Below are 17,774 nucleotides of genomic sequence, written 5' to 3'. Positions count from 1 at the left end.
AAAGATTAAACATTAAAAATATGATTAAAACACTCTTATTTTTCTGTATTTATTGTATAATAAAAAATTATTTATGCTTTTGTTTTAGAATTGATAATACCCAGGTGAACACGATATTAAATTTCAATAAATTATGATATCAGACTAAAACAAGCATTATATTAGATATAATCAATTTAAATACAGGAGTTAGTCCTTATGGGCATGTTCTGGCTTATGAATAGAAAAGTCTAATCTTACATAAATAATAACACAAAGGAATAGTGCATACAGTGAACCAACTACTATTAATGGTTCCCTCAACATAATGATTGTCGGGAATGTGTACCGTAGTTGAAAATCTTGAATATGATTTTCAACAATATTTTTCTTGGTAAATGAAATCACTGGACGTCCTTGAGTATCTAAATAAGTGTAGTGTAAAGTATCAGGCAGTCTTGTTATTGAATAGGGAAAGTTAATTTTGATATTATGAACTCCTTCTGGTAAAATCACCTTGGTAACTAATTCATCAACTTGCATGTCATCTACAATGTGATCAATTACACGCATCTTTAAAAGATATTCATTTCCAGAGTGGTAAACATATTCATAGCTGGGGACATTGTAACCTAGAGTGTAGTGAGTCTTCCATCCTCCAAACAGAGGGTATCGAGGTCTTAAATCCAATTCTACTGAATCCTTTTTCACCTTCATGTTAGATGTAGAGATGTTGCCATTAGTATCCCGATAATATACATCAGCAGCAGAAGCAGGCAATAATGTTTTGTATGAGCGGACACTAGCAGGGCCACTGTGGTGGTCCTGTTGATAGTGGTAGCGAGAAAATGGTCCGCTTAACTTGGCACCTGTATGCTCAATTTCAATCTTTTCTTCAACTGCTATATTGCCCCAGTGTGATACTTCAATAAGACGCTCAATGCGAGTAACAGTTAGAAATGGAGAGTTGTTCTTAAAATGTACACTCAATTCCTTTTCAGTGAATGGCCCAATATTGGAATAAGTCCCAAATATAAGTGTACCATCAAGCTGGCTGAATGGTTTTACTTTCGTAAAAGATTCAACACTCTGTGTATTCAAAATTACATTTGTTTTCTGTGATATGACATAGTAGGGAGAAAAGAAGTATAGGTTACCATTAAACTTGACCAATTGGTCTTCCTGCTGAGTGATGGCGGTAGGGTATGGTTGCAGGGCTTTAGTGAAAACTGATTCCGCAGTAAGAATTGATGAAGAACCTGCATTAATAGCATCTTTTAGCTCTACACGATAAAACTTGATATAATCATAACCCTTTACTGTTGTTTCTATTAAGCGTAGATCTTTGTTGTTGCTATCCTTGACTCCGAGGAATGATATGTGGTCTTTTAGAACATTTTCTATAGCCAATAAGAAACTTTTTATCGGTGCTTTGCCTGAGTTTTCCAAAGTTATTTTAGATGTTGTTTTTACGAGTTGAGAAGAACAATCGATTATTCTATCAACATTCTTAATTTTAATATCACTTGATACTGTATCTACATTGGTAGATCCACATATTGTGAAAATAAATAGTAGAAATACAACACAAATCCGCATTTTGTTCCTCGCCGGTATTTCACTTGACATTTTAACAATCATCGACGCAGCCGGATGTACACGCCATCAATTTATCGTTCCTAAAACTTACCGGAAGTTCTTAGTCTGTAGTAAAAAAAATGTCTATAGATTTTTAGCTATTGACTATAGTCCCCGGCACGGTAGTTGGCAAGGTTTTGGCGTAGTGGGGGCAAGTTCGCGCATCGTACACTTAGTGGAACAAAAACTGTTCACTTTTATTGATTGTCATTATGGTTATTGCCATCATTTATTTTAAATCTTGTATATAAACAAAGCAGAGGAATTCGTGACATTTATTAGGTGTTATAAATAAAACATAATATGCATTTTTTAATTAAGTAAAAAAAATATTATTATTAAAAATTATTTTAATAATATATAATTAGTATTTTAATTAAATTTTTCTGGCATGTCTGCGTAAAACGGTATTTGGTCCTGGCATTGTAATAAACGTTACAAAAACTAAATTTAAAACAACAACAATTAACAAAACCAAAACAAAATTAAAACTTAATTTAAAACTGAACTCGTACCAAAAAGTCAACAAAACAAATGGTACAACTTTCGTGCCGGCAAGTGTAATCGAAATGTAAACGCGGTGCGGGAGGCAAGGGTCGACTAACGCACCAATAGCGCGCTGTGATCGGCGCTACGTCATACCCCGTGTCCCGCTTGACCACCAAAGAGACCTAAAAAACGACTTCTGCGCATCTAACGACTCTTGCCAAGTTCCGTGCCTAAAATTATACCATATATTATTTATAGCATATTTTACTATATGCTAAGGACCCAATACGTTTTTTACGTTTACTTAGACCTTTTTTATAACACGAGTTTATTGCTAGTTCTTCTCGTCCGTTCTACTTCCTTGATTTGAGAACTGGCAGTAAATGTAAAAATAAAGCATTTAATATGTATTTCTTTATTGAATTTGAATAGGCATCCTGAGGACTATACAATTACTTACTATTGATAGACAAAATGTTTTGTAATAAATAAGCAATGATACAATTTTAAACTACATGGGCTTAAATTTGTAAAAAAACGATTCTTAATCATTTGTTCGAGTCTGCGTTTGGGGTAAATGGTCAATAACATAAGGTCATACATTTGATAATAAAAAAAAAATTAGAAGGCAGACATCCAGGTCTGCATTATCACAGCAGGTCGATGTAAAATATAAAAAAGCTGAACTAAATCATTTTATAATTGGTTTATTTTATAACAAAAATATACTGGCAGACATTTTACTAACTGACTTTATCGATTACACGAGAGGAAAATTGTTATGGCTAATTAATGCAATTATTCTTACTACTAATTATATAAAAAATAGTCATACTAATGACTATTTTTTTGTATTAAAATTATTTTATTAATTGGCAAACAATAAAAATTCCCATCGTATACTTGTCTATGATACACTGTCCGCTAGTCCACCTATCACGTAAGTCCCTAATGCATTCTCCCCGAAGTATTACAATATTACCGTAAGCATACTTGAAATGTAGTGGATTTCTTTTAATTTAATTGTGTTGTTTACGTTATTTGTAATATTGATCTTTCAACTTATTTTTAGGCTGTGTTTTTTGTCATTTATGCTTGTCATCTGAATTGTCAATTGTCTTGTCTTCAATGCTTGTGCTTGAATTCAGATTTCAGGGCACTCACTAGTGTCTAGTACCCAACTACCCAATTATTATTTGTCTCATGGTAGTTTCGTATTTCTAAAACTACAATTGAACGTATAAAGTTGTGCTATAAAGTGTTTACTACATGGGTTCTTTTACAGTATTTTAAAATAATTTCATTTTTGGTGGTTTTGGGTTCAAATAGATTAAAACCAGAGAACTTGCTAAACGTTTTTATAAAACAGGAAAAAATATTTGAGTGCATTAGCTCGGATATAACTTAAAAATCATGTATAGTTTTGCAGTTAGATTCTTTTTCATTTGTTTTGGTGAGTTTTTGTTTATATGTATGTTATATTCTCTGTTCTCTACATAAACTATATTTGTAGATAATTAGATTATTTTGTACTATATACTATAACTTTTCATATCCATAAAATCTATAATAACCTCTTCAATACTTAATTCCCCATTTTTTTATTCCAGTTGTGAACCTCATGGTATCATCCAGTTATGGTTTCCGGAACAGAGGTTATGGAAATAAACACAGTAAGGAACTCCAAGTAAAGCAGGCTGCACCTATGGGCACAGGAAAAGATGTATCTCCATCTAGTCCCACTACAATTAGAAGAGGTCTTGGAATCTCCGCTTGGGGTTTAATAACACTTATTATTTCTATTATATTAGCCATGGCTGGAATGTATTATTTTTCAATATGTTACCCTGTACTTTGTAAGAAGCCTAGAAAGTATGATATAATTGGATCACCAACGATAGCCTAATATTCAGTACAACTAATAGTTTAACTAAAGAGGTATTTTGTGAACCTGACAGCCACACCCAGATTGTTCTAATTTAGAGATAACTCTGTTATGTATAAGTACCTATTGTAAGGCTGGTGCAACTTGGCAACATGCCTCATTACTTCATATGTTATTGAATTAAACAAGGCAGTAAAAAATGTATTATAATATTAAATGTCAATCCAATCTGTAGTGAACTTAATTAAATCTGTTATAAGTAACTATTTACATTAATATAAGTAACTATGAGTGACTGTTTATCTGCAATTCATATATGTTAATTTTCAGTACTAAAGTACCATTTGCACAAATAAATAAGATGGAAAGTGATCTGTATTGTAGTGTATTAGCAATGTGTTTAAATTTGTGGAAATATAAGACTGATTCATCTTCATATATCGAATTTATTAACCAAATCATGTTCATAATAATTCCAGGTTGTGAGTACAAATATTTGTCATATTTTATAAATCATACATTTCTCTATTATCTGAGAAGTCCTAATTGTAATGTTTGTATTTAACTTCATTTAGATTATTAATGTTATTATTATCACTCTGATAACATATACAAATATGGCTATTGGTTTAAAACATTATATTAATGAAAATATGTCTATTGTGAAAAAGATTTTTTTGTAATTAATTATACCAGTATTAACACATATATTTTTATATAATTATTAATTGGAATGCTCAAAATAAAGACTGTAATATTATATATGTCTTTTTCTTTATCATCATTAATAGCTTGCCTAAATAATGAAAGGGAAAATATTTTACATAATAGTTATTAGAAATTTCAACAAATGCTTGCGTGTTTGAAAAAACTATCCTAATGGGTATATTTAAGGAATCAACTAGGAATGACAGGCAATTTGCAAACTAGTTTGTCGTACAAATAAGTATCTTTGTGCAAAGTATGACTCCCGTTTTCGAGAATTATATTGGTTATGTCGCAATTGAATCTTACTCAAAGTCGTGTTTTGAAAGTTTTTCATTGGTTTGCTTTTTAATATTTTTAATGTGATTATTTAGTCCGGAACGAAAATCGGCGTTGCAATTACGCTAACTGAAATAAATCTTATTTACTATTCCTCATTTAATTTATTCACAAAAATGCATTGACGTTACAATGTTTCTGTTACTCTCTGACCTTACGACGGTCTCACCTCATTCCTTCTCAACGCTGGAGAGGCTGAGAGACCTGGAGATATGAAGTCGGGTATCCTTATCCAAATTCTAACATCCTAATCAACGTGCCTATAGTTCAAGCATATGAACAGAATCATCACTCCATAACGTTGTATCCCGTATAGGCAACTCATCATCATCACTACATATTATAAAACAAAGTCGCTTTCTCAGTCCCTATCTCCCTTTGTATGCTTACATCTATGAAACTACGCAACGGATTTTCATGCGGTTTTTTTAATAGAGTGATTCAAGAGGAAGGTTTATATGCATAATAACATGCATTAAATAGTGGAGAAGTACTGTTATTTTTGAGGTTTCTAATGTGATGTCTTAAATAATTACATTTTTTCCGCTTTCATTCATCCAAAGGCTCGGTTTGTCCGTTGCCACTGATTGCATGAAAACAACGCCAACTGCAGCAATGGAGTTAGCCCTATACATACAGCGGAAGGTAGCATTAGCGGCCATCAGGCTTACGGTGTTGAATCTATTGAGTACAAACCATCAAAGAAATGCATGCATATGCATAGCAGAGAAGAGAAATGTGATCGATCGAACCTGAATGAGCTTCGCATATATACCGATAGCTCAAAAACAGGGCGTGGCTTCGGCGCTGGCATATTCTCTCTGAATCAATATCTCTCAATATCAACACACACATATATCTAGGCACGCACAGCTCGATTTTTCAATGCTAGTGGGACGCCCTAACAGAAGCAGCCAGTCGTGCAGCGGCTAGGAGTTAATAATTTTTGCATTAAGTTTGTATCCGTCAGCGCCTCTGTGCTGATGGCGTTAGCAAGCAAAACGACTTACAATATTATCTGGTATTAGAATGTCACAATGCGCTGGAGGCAATAACCCTATTGTGAAAACAGAGTCCACATACCATACCATAACATGTTTCTGTTCTATCTGTCTATATAGACCACACTAATATATGAAAGTAGTTTAGTAAATATAAAAGTGAAATTGTACACATTGAAAAGGTCTACAGAAAAGTCCGTGATGGTATATGTCTATCTCTTATGGATAACCCACAATAACTTTTTTTGTCATTTAGGTACTTTTTACGACAAATAATGGCAAATTTTCGAAGCGATTTTAACCAATACAGCATTAATCCTTAACCAATTAACCTTAAAGGTATTTAACCTTGAATACATTGTTCATTTAATATAGATCTATACAGCACATTAAAGCTTATTTAGCAGCGATCGAACGCGTATATTATCTATTAGCTTTCCAGCGACGGAAATAACAATACATAATAAAAACCTGCTTTTCATCAGCATTGCACCCGTGCGAAGCTGGGGCGGGTCACTAGTTATGAATATATTTATATTATATTATAGAACATTTTAAATAACTCGGCATACTGAGCGATTTAATTGAGGAATTATATAATTAATTATGGAAAACTAATCTTTAATATTTACCATATTAGGATAGATAACACTTTACAGACATTTAAATGCATTTTTTTTGTCAAGGAGCCTCAGCTGCCCACTGAAGTATTTCCGAACCAATTCGACTTAGGGTCCTTCAAAAAGAGCGAACCAATTCTTAAAAGGCCGGCAACGCACTCGCGAGCACTGTGGCATTGAAAGTGTCCATGGGCGGCGGTATTACTTAACATCAGGTCAGCCTCCTGCCCGTTTTCCATAAAAAAACTGATTCATTTTGTGTCAGCTAAATACCAAGGTAAAAATGAAACGCAGTAAATTTAAATCATAATTTATTACATAAATAAATTTCACTGTAAATGCATCTTCTTAATCAGAGTGGAAGCTTTATTATTAAATGTAACATTAAGATTATAAGTATTTTAAAACTAGTATTTATGGTGTTACATTTTGATTAGATGAGGCAGGGATGAATAAATTCTAACAACATTTATCCGCTTAAGATAATATGTTAAATTGTACACAAAATTATCGAAAATAATTTTGGCAGTGTTTAAAAATATTTGTAAAAACAGCGATCCCTAATTATTTAAGTATTTCCATTATTATGAGAGTTTATTCATTTTAAAAATTATCTTTTAGTACAAATTTAGTATTTTTTAAATTGTCTATTATTAAGAGATTTTTAATAGACAATTCCGGGACAGAACTTAGTCTAATCAGTTCTGTGGAGTAATGTAACATATTAGCAGTATTTGTTTGATTTTTTGAATGGCTGAAGTTTACATTCAGAGACATAATAGGACCTTTTTTGATGACAAGAGGTCGATTACACTGACACAACATTTACTAAAGATGGAATTTTTTATTTTTTTTACTTATGTAAAACATCATAAGCATATATACCGTAATTCAATAACTTAAATATAAATAAAATTTAAAATATTGTTAAAATTAAAATCAATATAATTTGTTACTACAATTGATGACGTATATGACTATAATGGGTGACAAAAAAATATGCTCTGAGACACAAAGTTTACACACATATCAATAAATAAATCAAATACTGCTAAAAGGTCAATAAACCCCTGGCACATTATAACTCATCCTTCTCCAGATCAATGTCCGAGAGGTCAATGTCCTCTTCTAGCGGTAATTCGCCATCTTTGCCGTCCCAAGGCTCAGTCTTGGAGATTTTAGGCATTTCAGCGCCTCTTACTGGCGCTGTCTGGCCACGACCGAAAGATAGATCTCTATAAAATAATACATATTATTATTCACAAAAGTATTTAAAACCTGTCTCTCCGTGCTATATTGCGTGGTGTGTGAGTGAGTGGGTGTGTGTGTGAGTGAGTGGGTGGGTGTGTGTGTGTGTGTGAGTGAGTGTGTAACAAGAAATTTTAATACCATTTACAGATGTTTGTATACCTAGTCATTTGATAATAAACATTTTCTAATTTATGTTTAATCTGAATAAAATTTATTTTATTTAAGTAGTAACTTTTGTATTAGGTAAATGATAAAGCATACCTTAAGAATTCATTGATTCCGGTCTCAGAGAATGATCCACGTAGAGTAGAGAACTTGAGTTTCTTAGCATTGACGACGGCCATGGCTGGGTAACCGAAGCCTCCCATTTCCAGAGATTCTTCAAGCGATGTCTGTGCACCAGCTTCTGACCAGACCCAGCTGTGAAATCAAAACAATATTAAACTTTATATATGTTTAGCTTTAATCTAAACTTTTTTCATGGATAGAAACTGCGTATTTATTACATCGTTAGACATTGCAGTTGTAAATTCTACGTTTCGGCTGGAATAAAAAACGCGAAAAAAAAAAATTTTTGCTAATTAATAAGCGTACTCGCTTTTCCGGAATATAAACTTTGTACTAAAAAAAATTATATAAATAGTTTGTTTTCAATATATTTTTCAAATTTTTCTCTCCACAGAGTTCAAGGAATAAAATAAAAAAGAAACAACTATTCGCTGATCCCTATCTTGTTTGTGTAGTTTCTTATTCGTTGGTCCTGGGACCAGTCCTAATATTCGATTAGAAACGATGCATACAATATACATATTGAACCTTACTTTCTTGAAGAAATGTGTTGTATTGAATTTGGTTCTAATAAAATCTTTCAAACCGCATTGAAAGTCTTTACAGACTAATTTCAAAATTATTAGAAATATATATTGATAGAAAGTATGAATAGTATTTACTCATGCTTATCTAAGAGAAATTCTCACGTGAAATGTTAAAGGTCAAATCCGTGTAGCTTTTAAGCGATATGCATTTTTGCAAAGGTTTTTTAAAAGCATAATATCGAAATACATACGCATTTTGTCACAAAAAATTAATTTTAAACTAAATTCCCTTGCACAGTGCACTTAACGTTCTTTGATTGCAATATTTTTTTAATATTTAGTCTAATAATGTCTCCACAAGAAAAGACGCTCACTTCTATGTGCACGGGTCTTTTAATAAACGCGGCTAAAAGCGCGGGTAACCGTTTACCATAGCTGTCACTTGTATCATAGACCACAGAATATACATGTTTCATAAAATCGAACAGGCTAACTTACCCCCACATCTTGCTCTTGTATTTATCTCCAAGGCGCTTCAATATCGCGATGTAGTCATTTCTGCATGCGGCATTACAATCAAGGATGTGAGGCAAAATCGATACCACACAAAGTGGCTTATCACTACAACCTTTCATCACTTCTTCATCTGTTACCTGAAAAAATATTGGTATTATTTTGCCATCCAAAGCAGGTGAAGTGAATATTTATGAGTTTGAAAGCTGCGCCTCACCAAATTTGTATTGAAAACTATTTCAACACTAATTTTCAACGCTTTTTGTACACATTGAATTTGTGCCATTTTTTATTTTCTTTAATATTTAACGAAAGAAGGCTAATAATCTTTAAATAAGGCACGCACGCATTTTTTTAATACTACTTTTTTTTACATATTTTTTTCAAATTAAAGAACACAAACTGCATGATTTCTAACATAAACAACTATTAAATCTATCTTTAAAGTATTTTCAAATATAATTTCATATTTATATAAAGAACGTAAAGAACTTTATGATGTAGTAAGTTACGTAATATATGATATCCGACATGTTTGAAAATGGAACTGAGAAGCGGAATAAATAAGATTTAAATAACATAAGAACAATGAATGTTTATATTAAAAATATCCCATTGTCTATGTTTCTATTGTGTGATGTTAAATTGCGCCGTTTAATCAGTCTTAATTCGGATAAAGGTGGGATTGAATCTGTGGTGGGTGAATATATTTTTAACCTTATATTATATAAAAATGTAAAGCGTTTTCATCGTTTTCAAGATTTGTCTAAGTGTAGTAAAGTGTGAATGAGAAATAAATTTTTAAACCATTTCTTTGTCCAAACCGATATTGATAAATATGTAAGTTATTGATTCAGGATTCAAAGGCCTCTTAGTAAAGTTTTCTATAGGAATTTAGCAATTAATAATTATAAAATGGTATTTTTTAAAGATTAGAAAACAGACACCCACTCGGTCTTAAGAACAATGTACAAACAAAAAAAAATCGCTAGCATAACAATTTCTTTTTCAGGGATTCCTCCACTAGCACTAGCTCAGCTCTATGTAAAATTCGGGGATTCGCCATCCCATGCTCGCGATCTTTTAATAAATAATCCATGTTCTTTATCATATCATATTTATTGCTTTTTACTTTCGATGGAGTGACACCAGCAAATTCCCCACCAGGTGCCACTCAAGCTAGCTACGCAATGTAATGGAGTCTCCAAAAATATCTGAGTGGTTTCCCTATATAAATTTTATAACGAAATAAAATAATTATAATGTATTAATAAGTATTTTGTTTAATTAGTAATGATCACATAAATTTGCTAATGTATTTATAAGTACTATATCTAGAAACTAGATGAAATAAACCTCTGTTGTGAAAATACATTTTTCAGGAAAGAAACAACCAACCCCAATGAAATAGCAGTTTTAATAAGACTACATACCTCCAATACTTCAGGTGCTGGTACATTTTCAGCAAGCTTTTCAAGGGCCCAGCTCACAATATCGCTGGAAGTTCTTCCTCCATTATAGTCTTCTACACTGTCACTTGTCTTCTTACCACCAGCGAAGAACTTGATGGTCGGGTATCCTTGCACTTGGTAGCGAGAAGCCATCATTTGGTGAACTGTGGCATCAACGGCCCCGAGTTTTACCTGCATTTGTTGTATCACAATTATAATTCTATACATTTTATTAATTTATTACATTTTATTTTGACTAGAGATGCTGTGACATAATCACAATTAAACAACAAATGCCTTGTTTCATCTCACATTTTATATTGTTAGCTGTCTGTCATAATAGCTTGAAAGAAAATTAAAAAAAAGTATTATAGCATATGATATAAGGTTACTTTGAAACATTTGAAATTTTACATAGGTTATCTGGAAATTTTCGGAAAAACAACATAGTCACAATTAATACAAAGTTGTCAAGGAGGCATTTCTGTCAACCAATTGAAAATAGATAACTAGTAGGCTAAGAATACTGAAACGTTAAATGAACTACATCAATTTACCTTTCCTTTAAGCTCGGTTGCGGCCTTTGCCCAGTGGGGTTCCAGATTCTTGCAATGTCCACACCACGGAGCATAGAACTCAACAAGCCACATGTCTTCACTATCGAGAACCATCTCCTTGAAATTGCTGTCTGTTAAAGTGATAACATCCGACTGAAATAGAACGATGTATTAAATATAATATTGAACTGCGAGGTTGATTAAGCCAAGTATTTGATATTAATTTTAAAATATTATTTTTTAATCAAACTTAATGGGATATTAGGAAAGTATTACTTTCAATATAAGATATATAAAAATGTATATTTTTGTATGAGACTAATACTAAACATTCTTTTGTATTCTTTAATAGATTTGATTTGAATGCTTCTGTTAATTAATTAATGTTAATATTTCAATTTTACTTCATATAACTAGAGATAAGTTATTAGCATTCTGTGTCTTTTCCGAATTTGATAATTGTTATGGAATTTACAAAGGCTGATTTAAATAAGTGCAATCTGATATACTATGCTTCGGGTAGACCTGTTTTTTGATAAGAAATTGTTGTTTACATTTTAACTTTACTTAACCATGGTTAACTTTTAGGTAATCAATTATGATCCAAGCCATATTATCATGCTTGTTATAATATTAGCTTTGTAAATTTATCAAGTAATTATTTTTAGAGATAAAGTGTCATTGCCCTGCCCACTTCCTACATTTTTACATTGATTTTTAGTTAATATAATAATTAAAATAAATGGTGATGGATTAAAATAGATCGGATGATTTTTTTTAATGCTATAAATATAACCTTAAGAAACTAACCTGCTTTTTAATAACAACTATCTCAATCTAATCATCCTCTAAAACTAAAGTAGTTTTTAAAGTTACACAACTATCCTACCATAACAATTTAAAGTGTCTAAAATTAAAACGTATATTTTTTATTAAAACACTATTGAGACAAAGTATTATAATTTCTTTTTAATAAGTGATGAATGATTCAATTTGACAATTCTCACAACACCAGAGTCCCTTCTACGAAATAAATGTGCTTGTAATGCTTTAAATCTTATTGATTTTATGGATGGAGTATGAGTTGGTACTTCAATTTGCTTCTTAGTCTGTGGTTTCCAGCTTATTTTATGACCAAACACTTTATATGCCGTATGCTATATTGAAAGTAAATTTAAGACAGGTTCATAAAATAGTCCTTATACAATACAAAGTGATGAAGTGAGGACTATATTATCTATTAAAAATATATTCTAAATCATATTTTACCAATCAACTGTTTATTGTTAATAACTTACAGTTTCCCAGTACACTATTATGCTCTTGGTGTGCTCAAGTTATAGTTAAATAAAAACTAATCAAATTCTACATTTAACCAATTTATTTAGGTTACTAGACTTGTAGAAGTATTTATATTAATGGTGCATATGTTTATTTACTTAATTTTTTTATGTTTCTTACCATGAGCCTTTAATATTAAGAGTAGTTCTTTGAGACAGTTTACCTTGTCAGAACTGGATCCGCTAGTTTTCTTTCCAAGGTTTTCATAAGCTTTCTCTTTAGCTGCCTTTAATGCTGCATCTACGAAGGCCTCTGCCGTCCTCTGTCCCTGATATGGAGTATGTTTACTGCCCGTGAATATTTTAATAGTTGGGAATCCACTGACTCCATATTTCTGTCCTAGATCCCTGTGCTGATCTGCATCCACTGCACCTACTTTGACAATTCCCTAAAGAAATATATATATTTTAAAATAAAGTTGTAATTCTACTGTAAAACATTTTGTGTTGTTTTTGCACGTTTTTTAATTATTTATTACTCACTTTAAGGGCTCGAGCAGCTTTTTTATATTCAGGAACAAGATTCTTGCAGTGCCCACACCATGGTGCGAAGAATTCTATGATCCACACTTCATTTGAATTTGTGACAAGCTTCTCAAAGTTACTTGGTGTTAATTGTACCACATCTGATGAAGAGTCATAAAGAGCATACGACCCAATCACCAATAATAATATTCCTGTGTAAAATCAATAAAACAATGTAAAAACCGGTAAAGTCTGTCACGTCAATTATAATTTCACGGCTATTATATGTTTATAAACTTACCTATACAACGTAAATGTATCATTTTTACAAATTATACCCTTACACACTTAATTAAGAGTTCGCTAATATCTATAAATAAATTAAAATTTGCGTGTTATGAACCGTGTGGCATAAAATAAACACGTCAATAATTTTTCTTAAAATAACAGATACAAAGGAAAATTCTATCAATATACCAGAAGTTGTCGATGGATTTCGTGGTCGTGTATGATTGGCCACGCTTATTTTTTTATCTTCGAAAGGAATAACGGAATTGTAGAGGCCGTAGAGTCTAGATACATAGATGAGACCATAATATGCACATTACCTTTTTATAAAGGGCATTTTGATGATGGGTTTTACCACCGGGTAGAGTCATCCATTTGATTATTTATTGTAACTACTGATTTAATTGGAGTAAAAAATTTAAATAAGCGGCCAATTTTTGTTTCACCTGTAATTTAAATCTGAAATTTTCTTAGTCTTGTGTGATTATTAATTTATCTGTGCTGCCGCTGTGATTGTCATTATCGAATAATCTGTGATTGTAGGGATAAATTAATATCATCATAATCTGTGACTGTTATTTGTTTACTCTTACTTCAAGTCAATATAGTTCTCTGTGTAAAAAAATATGTGAAAAATTAAAAGATTTAAATTACTAAAGGAGTTAGGATTTTAAATAGCGCAAAGCTAAATAGTAATTGAAACAATTTGAAATATAATGTGTACTGAACATGATGAAAATAACGAAATATTGCATAAAAACTATTCTACATTTCCCGACTAAAGTTAGGTTATTTTTTGGTTAATGTCTAAAACATGCTGGGACTTTGAATAGTGTCAGTTGTCATGTTGTATGGGCGGGAAAATTTACGTTCGCACTTCGCGCTTTAATTGTATTGCGGCCACTGATAAGATTATAAATAATAATTCTCTTTACTCTTTTAGGCTCTTTTCTGCTAAAAATGAACTCTGCAAATTCAAGACCGTTTACTGTGCTTGTAGAAGGTAATATAGGAAGTGGAAAAACTACTTTTCTAGAGCATTTTAGACAATTTGAAGATATAACTCTGCTAACGGAACCAGTAGAAGAATGGCGTAATCTCAAAGGCTGGAATCTCTTGGTTAGTAACATATTTTTCTCATAGACAGTGCCGTTTTTTAAATACCTAACAGGATTTCTTACTCTTTTCAGGATTTGATGTACAGAGATCCTTCAAAATGGGCGATGACTTTCCAGGCGTATGTGTCTCTTACTATGTTGGAAATGCATCGCAGACCGACAAGCACTCCAGTTAAATTGATGGAACGTTCTATCTTTAGTGCCAAGTACTGTTTTGTTGAACAAATGAAGAGGCTAGGCACACTACATCCTGCACAATTTGCAGTTCTAGATGAGTGGTTTAAATTTATCAACACAGAGATTCCAGTTGAAGCTGACCTCATAGGTAACATAATTTTAATGGATCTAGCACTTATTGTGGTAGTTCACTAAGTATTATTGTTGTTAAATTATGTTTATGTTGTAGTGTATCTCAAGACTACCCCATCTGTAGTTTATGATAGGATTAAAAAACGGGCTCGTTCAGAAGAGCAGTGTGTTCCACTGAGCTATATAGAGGAGCTACATAAACTTCATGAGGACTGGCTTATTAATAGAACTCATGCTGATTGCCCAGCACCTGTAAGTATTTTTATTGTAAACATGTTTATTATGAAATGAGTATTGGTTCCATCATAAATTTAACACAGTTATAAATGCTTAGTTGCTTCTGTCATTTTTTAACCTAATTTAAACTGATAAAAATATTTTAATAATAAATACAATGCCAGATAAAATCATACTGTCAAGTGTCATGTTATCAATGAAATTTTGATAATTCACTTCAAGTATTTTTAACATAGTTTCTCCAATTTTGCTTAAATCAATGAGAAAATAAGTCTTCCTACATGTTGTAATAGTTTATAATATTGTATGTTTTATAATTATTAATTATAAATATTGTTTTGTCTGTGTCTGTTTATAAACCAGTGAGTGTCAGCTCTTGCAACTTAATATTTTCAGTTGAGTTAAAAAAAAATACTTATTTATTTAAAAATTTATAAAAGGTTAAAAAGAAGTCTATTATCTGGATGAAGACTACAATTAAGTAATCTAGCAAACAGCATTGTGTATGGTTTCTAAATTCTATGTTAAGACAGTGATACTACATTATATATGTATAAAGATTGTATAAATTTTATGTAAATTAATAATAGTTTATGACAAAGAGGTTACAAATAGTCTTGTTGCATGTCAGAAGCTAATACTATATAAGAATGTCATATTTAAATTTCAGGTATTAGTATTAGATGCAGATCTTGATTTATCTCAAATAACAGAAGAATATAAGAAAAGTGAACACCAAATCTTAAGAAAAGCTGTAAATGTTGTTATGCAATCACCAAACAAGTTGAGCCCAAAGAAACCAATCACGGGTGATGCTATTCAGATTGTACCTAAGATAAGACTATAACTAATTTGAATAGTTAATAAGCTTAATTTATTAGGAGTTATATTTAAATTATGTAGGAATGGTAAATGTCTGTTTGAAAGGAAAATGTTACTCTAATAACATTGTTTGACATGAAACCAGTGACATTTATATAGGAATATCTTTGCAGTATTATAGTAGGAGATCCAGCCCTAAATCGTCCTTCACCGGGGTGATTAATGAACGAAACATATTTTAATAAATTTAAAATATTAAAAAATAAATAAACAATGGGTTCGCTGAAAAAATCCTGGACAGGCTATATTAAATTATTAATTAAAAAATGATTTTTTATTAAAAATTGTACTGATGAGATTAATAAGAAAATCTCATACCAGCTGAAAGTATGAGACTTGCAGAATGTGCAATTGTTAGGTTCTTTATTTTTTTCCTGGACGGACGCAAGGTTCACAGGTATACACAGGTATATTGATAGTAGGTTTTTACACTGAAATCATTAATCAATGAATTTTATATCAACGTGAGCGCTGTTTTATTGCAAACACGTTGATATAAGGTTCACTGCAAAAATGTTGGTCCTAAGTGCGGTTCGCGAATTTTAAAAATTGGAATATTAGTCCGGCTGGGAATAGGCCGACAAAGAAGTCCGAGCTGAGAATCTCATGGGACAGAAAAAGATGGAACATAGCAGCTGCGCGCGACGCGGCCCTCGAACGAGAGAGAGTGCACATGTCATTATTTCATGCGATAGAGAATGATAGATATACAATACAAAATACTGAGCGTTATTTTGAAGCAACTGACTGAGTTGTGGAAAAAATAATTAAATGAATACATACTAATGTAATGTAATTTATATATAATAATATATCATATCTAATTATTAAATAATATTAATAATGAATAGAATATATATTTATAACATCATTCTAAATAAAAATCCGTATACTTATCTTGAAATTTCATTTTTCTATAAAAAAAGTAAAATGAAATGAAGAGGACAGTCAAAAATATAAATTAAAAAAAAGGTTTTTGCATTGAGTACAAAAGTTTTATTGGAAATAATATAAATAAAAAAAATATATAAATGAAAAAAAAAGTTTTAATTAATATTTTCTATTCAATATCTGACTCATCGGAAGTAAAATCTTGATTTTCGAATTCATTAGATTCAGCAGATTCTTCTTCATTTTCCGTCATTTCCACAATGTCCTGGATTTTCAAAGGAGTTTGGTCCCCAATAAACCCCATTGGTTTCAAATTATCATCAAAATGCCACCCGTACTTTTCAGGGTTGGATTTTGCACAGGTAGAGTCGGTCGCATTAAGCCACATAGAATTTACATTTATAGTTCTAAAAATTTTTTGTAGTAGTGAAATCCAGCATGGTGGTATAGTGTTTAAATCAAAACTTTTAATTTTTTATATGTTGTATTTTGCTATGTTGCATCTTTTTCTGTCCCATGAGATTCTCAGCTCGGACTTCTTTGTCGGCCTGTTCCCAGCCGGACTAAAATTCCAATTTTTGAAATTTGCGAACCGCAGTTAGGACCAACATTTTTGCAGTGAACCTTATATCAACGTGTTTGCAATAAAACAGCGCTCACGTTGATATAAAATTTATTGATTAATGATTTCAGTGTAAAAACCTACTATCAATATACCTGTGTATACCTGTGAACATTGTGTCCGTCCAGGAAAAAAATAAACACCCTAACAATTGCACATTCTGCAAGTCTCATACTTTCAGCTGGTATAAGATTTTCTTATAAATCTCATCAGTACAATTTTTAATAAAAAATCCAGGATTTTTTCAGCAAACCCATTGTTTTTTTTTTTTTTTTAATATTTTTAATTTCATTTAAAATATGTTTTGTTCATTAATCATCCCGGTGCAGGACGATTTAGGTCTGGATCTTAGACCATTATATATATTCCATGCACTTGA

At 31.5% G+C, this 17,774-nt stretch overlaps 3 protein-coding genes and 1 long non-coding RNA gene across 4 annotated transcripts; 2 read left to right on the top strand and 2 right to left on the bottom strand.

Annotated features, from left to right (window-relative positions):
- Window positions 1–139: 139 nt before the first annotated feature.
- Window positions 140–1,647, bottom strand: LOC111000800 (dolichyl-diphosphooligosaccharide--protein glycosyltransferase subunit 1). The gene has a single exon (XM_022270384.2). It carries the CDS (start codon window positions 1,618–1,620, stop codon window positions 190–192), a length of 1,431 nt encoding a protein of 476 aa, XP_022126076.2. The 5' UTR covers window positions 1,621–1,647; the 3' UTR covers window positions 140–189.
- Window positions 1,648–6,954: 5,307 nt separating this feature from the next.
- LOC111000798 (protein disulfide-isomerase A6 homolog) lies at window positions 6,955–13,535 on the bottom strand. Its single transcript, XM_022270382.2, has 8 exons — window positions 13,350–13,535; window positions 13,067–13,260; window positions 12,748–12,972; window positions 11,244–11,396; window positions 10,669–10,878; window positions 9,221–9,375; window positions 8,169–8,327; window positions 6,955–7,891 (listed from the first exon to the last, which is right to left on the bottom strand). The coding sequence occupies exons 1-8, from the start codon at window positions 13,369–13,371 to the stop codon at window positions 7,735–7,737; spliced, it is 1,275 nt and encodes a 424-aa protein (XP_022126074.1). The 5' UTR covers window positions 13,372–13,535; the 3' UTR covers window positions 6,955–7,734.
- LOC123690039 lies at window positions 9,373–12,006 on the top strand. Its single transcript, XR_006750874.1, has 2 exons — window positions 9,373–9,931; window positions 10,248–12,006. It is a non-coding gene; the product is annotated as an uncharacterized LOC123690039 (long non-coding RNA).
- Window positions 13,536–13,771: 236 nt separating the features above from the next.
- Window positions 13,772–16,516, top strand: LOC111000809 (deoxynucleoside kinase-like). Its single transcript, XM_022270397.2, has 5 exons — window positions 13,772–14,120; window positions 14,280–14,455; window positions 14,527–14,779; window positions 14,861–15,015; window positions 15,671–16,516. Exons 1-5 carry the CDS (start codon window positions 14,066–14,068, stop codon window positions 15,845–15,847), a joined length of 816 nt encoding a protein of 271 aa, XP_022126089.2. The 5' UTR covers window positions 13,772–14,065; the 3' UTR covers window positions 15,848–16,516.
- The last annotated feature ends 1,258 nt before the right edge of the window (window positions 16,517–17,774 follow it).

This window comes from Pieris rapae, chromosome 20, assembly GCF_905147795.1.
Source record: "Pieris rapae chromosome 20, ilPieRapa1.1, whole genome shotgun sequence".
NCBI lineage: Eukaryota > Metazoa > Arthropoda > Insecta > Lepidoptera > Pieridae > Pieris > Pieris rapae.
This window is presented reverse-complemented; position numbering and strand designations above follow the sequence as displayed.

What these genes read in the sequence shown, in the direction of transcription:
- LOC111000800 (XM_022270384.2), bottom strand. Translation starts at nt 1,620, where the DNA reads ATGATTGTTAAAATGTCAAGTGAAATACCGGCGAGGAACAAAATGCGG.
- LOC111000798 (XM_022270382.2), bottom strand. Translation starts at nt 13,371, where the DNA reads ATGATACATTTACGTTGTATAG. An exon ending in TACAAGAGCAAGATGTGGGG is followed by an intron (nt 8,328 to 9,220) that starts GTAAGTTAGCCT and finishes TTGATTTCACAG; the next exon opens with CTGGGTCTGGTCAGAAGCTG. An exon ending in GGAATCAATGAATTCTTAAG is followed by an intron (nt 7,892 to 8,168) that starts GTATGCTTTATC and finishes ATTATTTTATAG; the next exon opens with AGATCTATCTTTCGGTCGTG.
- LOC111000809 (XM_022270397.2), top strand. Translation starts at nt 14,066, where the DNA reads ATGATGAAAATAACGAAATATTGCATAAAAACTATTCTACATTTCCCG. An exon ending in TCTACATTTCCCGACTAAAG is followed by an intron (nt 14,121 to 14,279) that starts TTAGGTTATTTT and finishes TTACTCTTTTAG; the next exon opens with GCTCTTTTCTGCTAAAAATG. An exon ending in TCAAAGGCTGGAATCTCTTG is followed by an intron (nt 14,456 to 14,526) that starts GTTAGTAACATA and finishes TACTCTTTTCAG; the next exon opens with GATTTGATGTACAGAGATCC.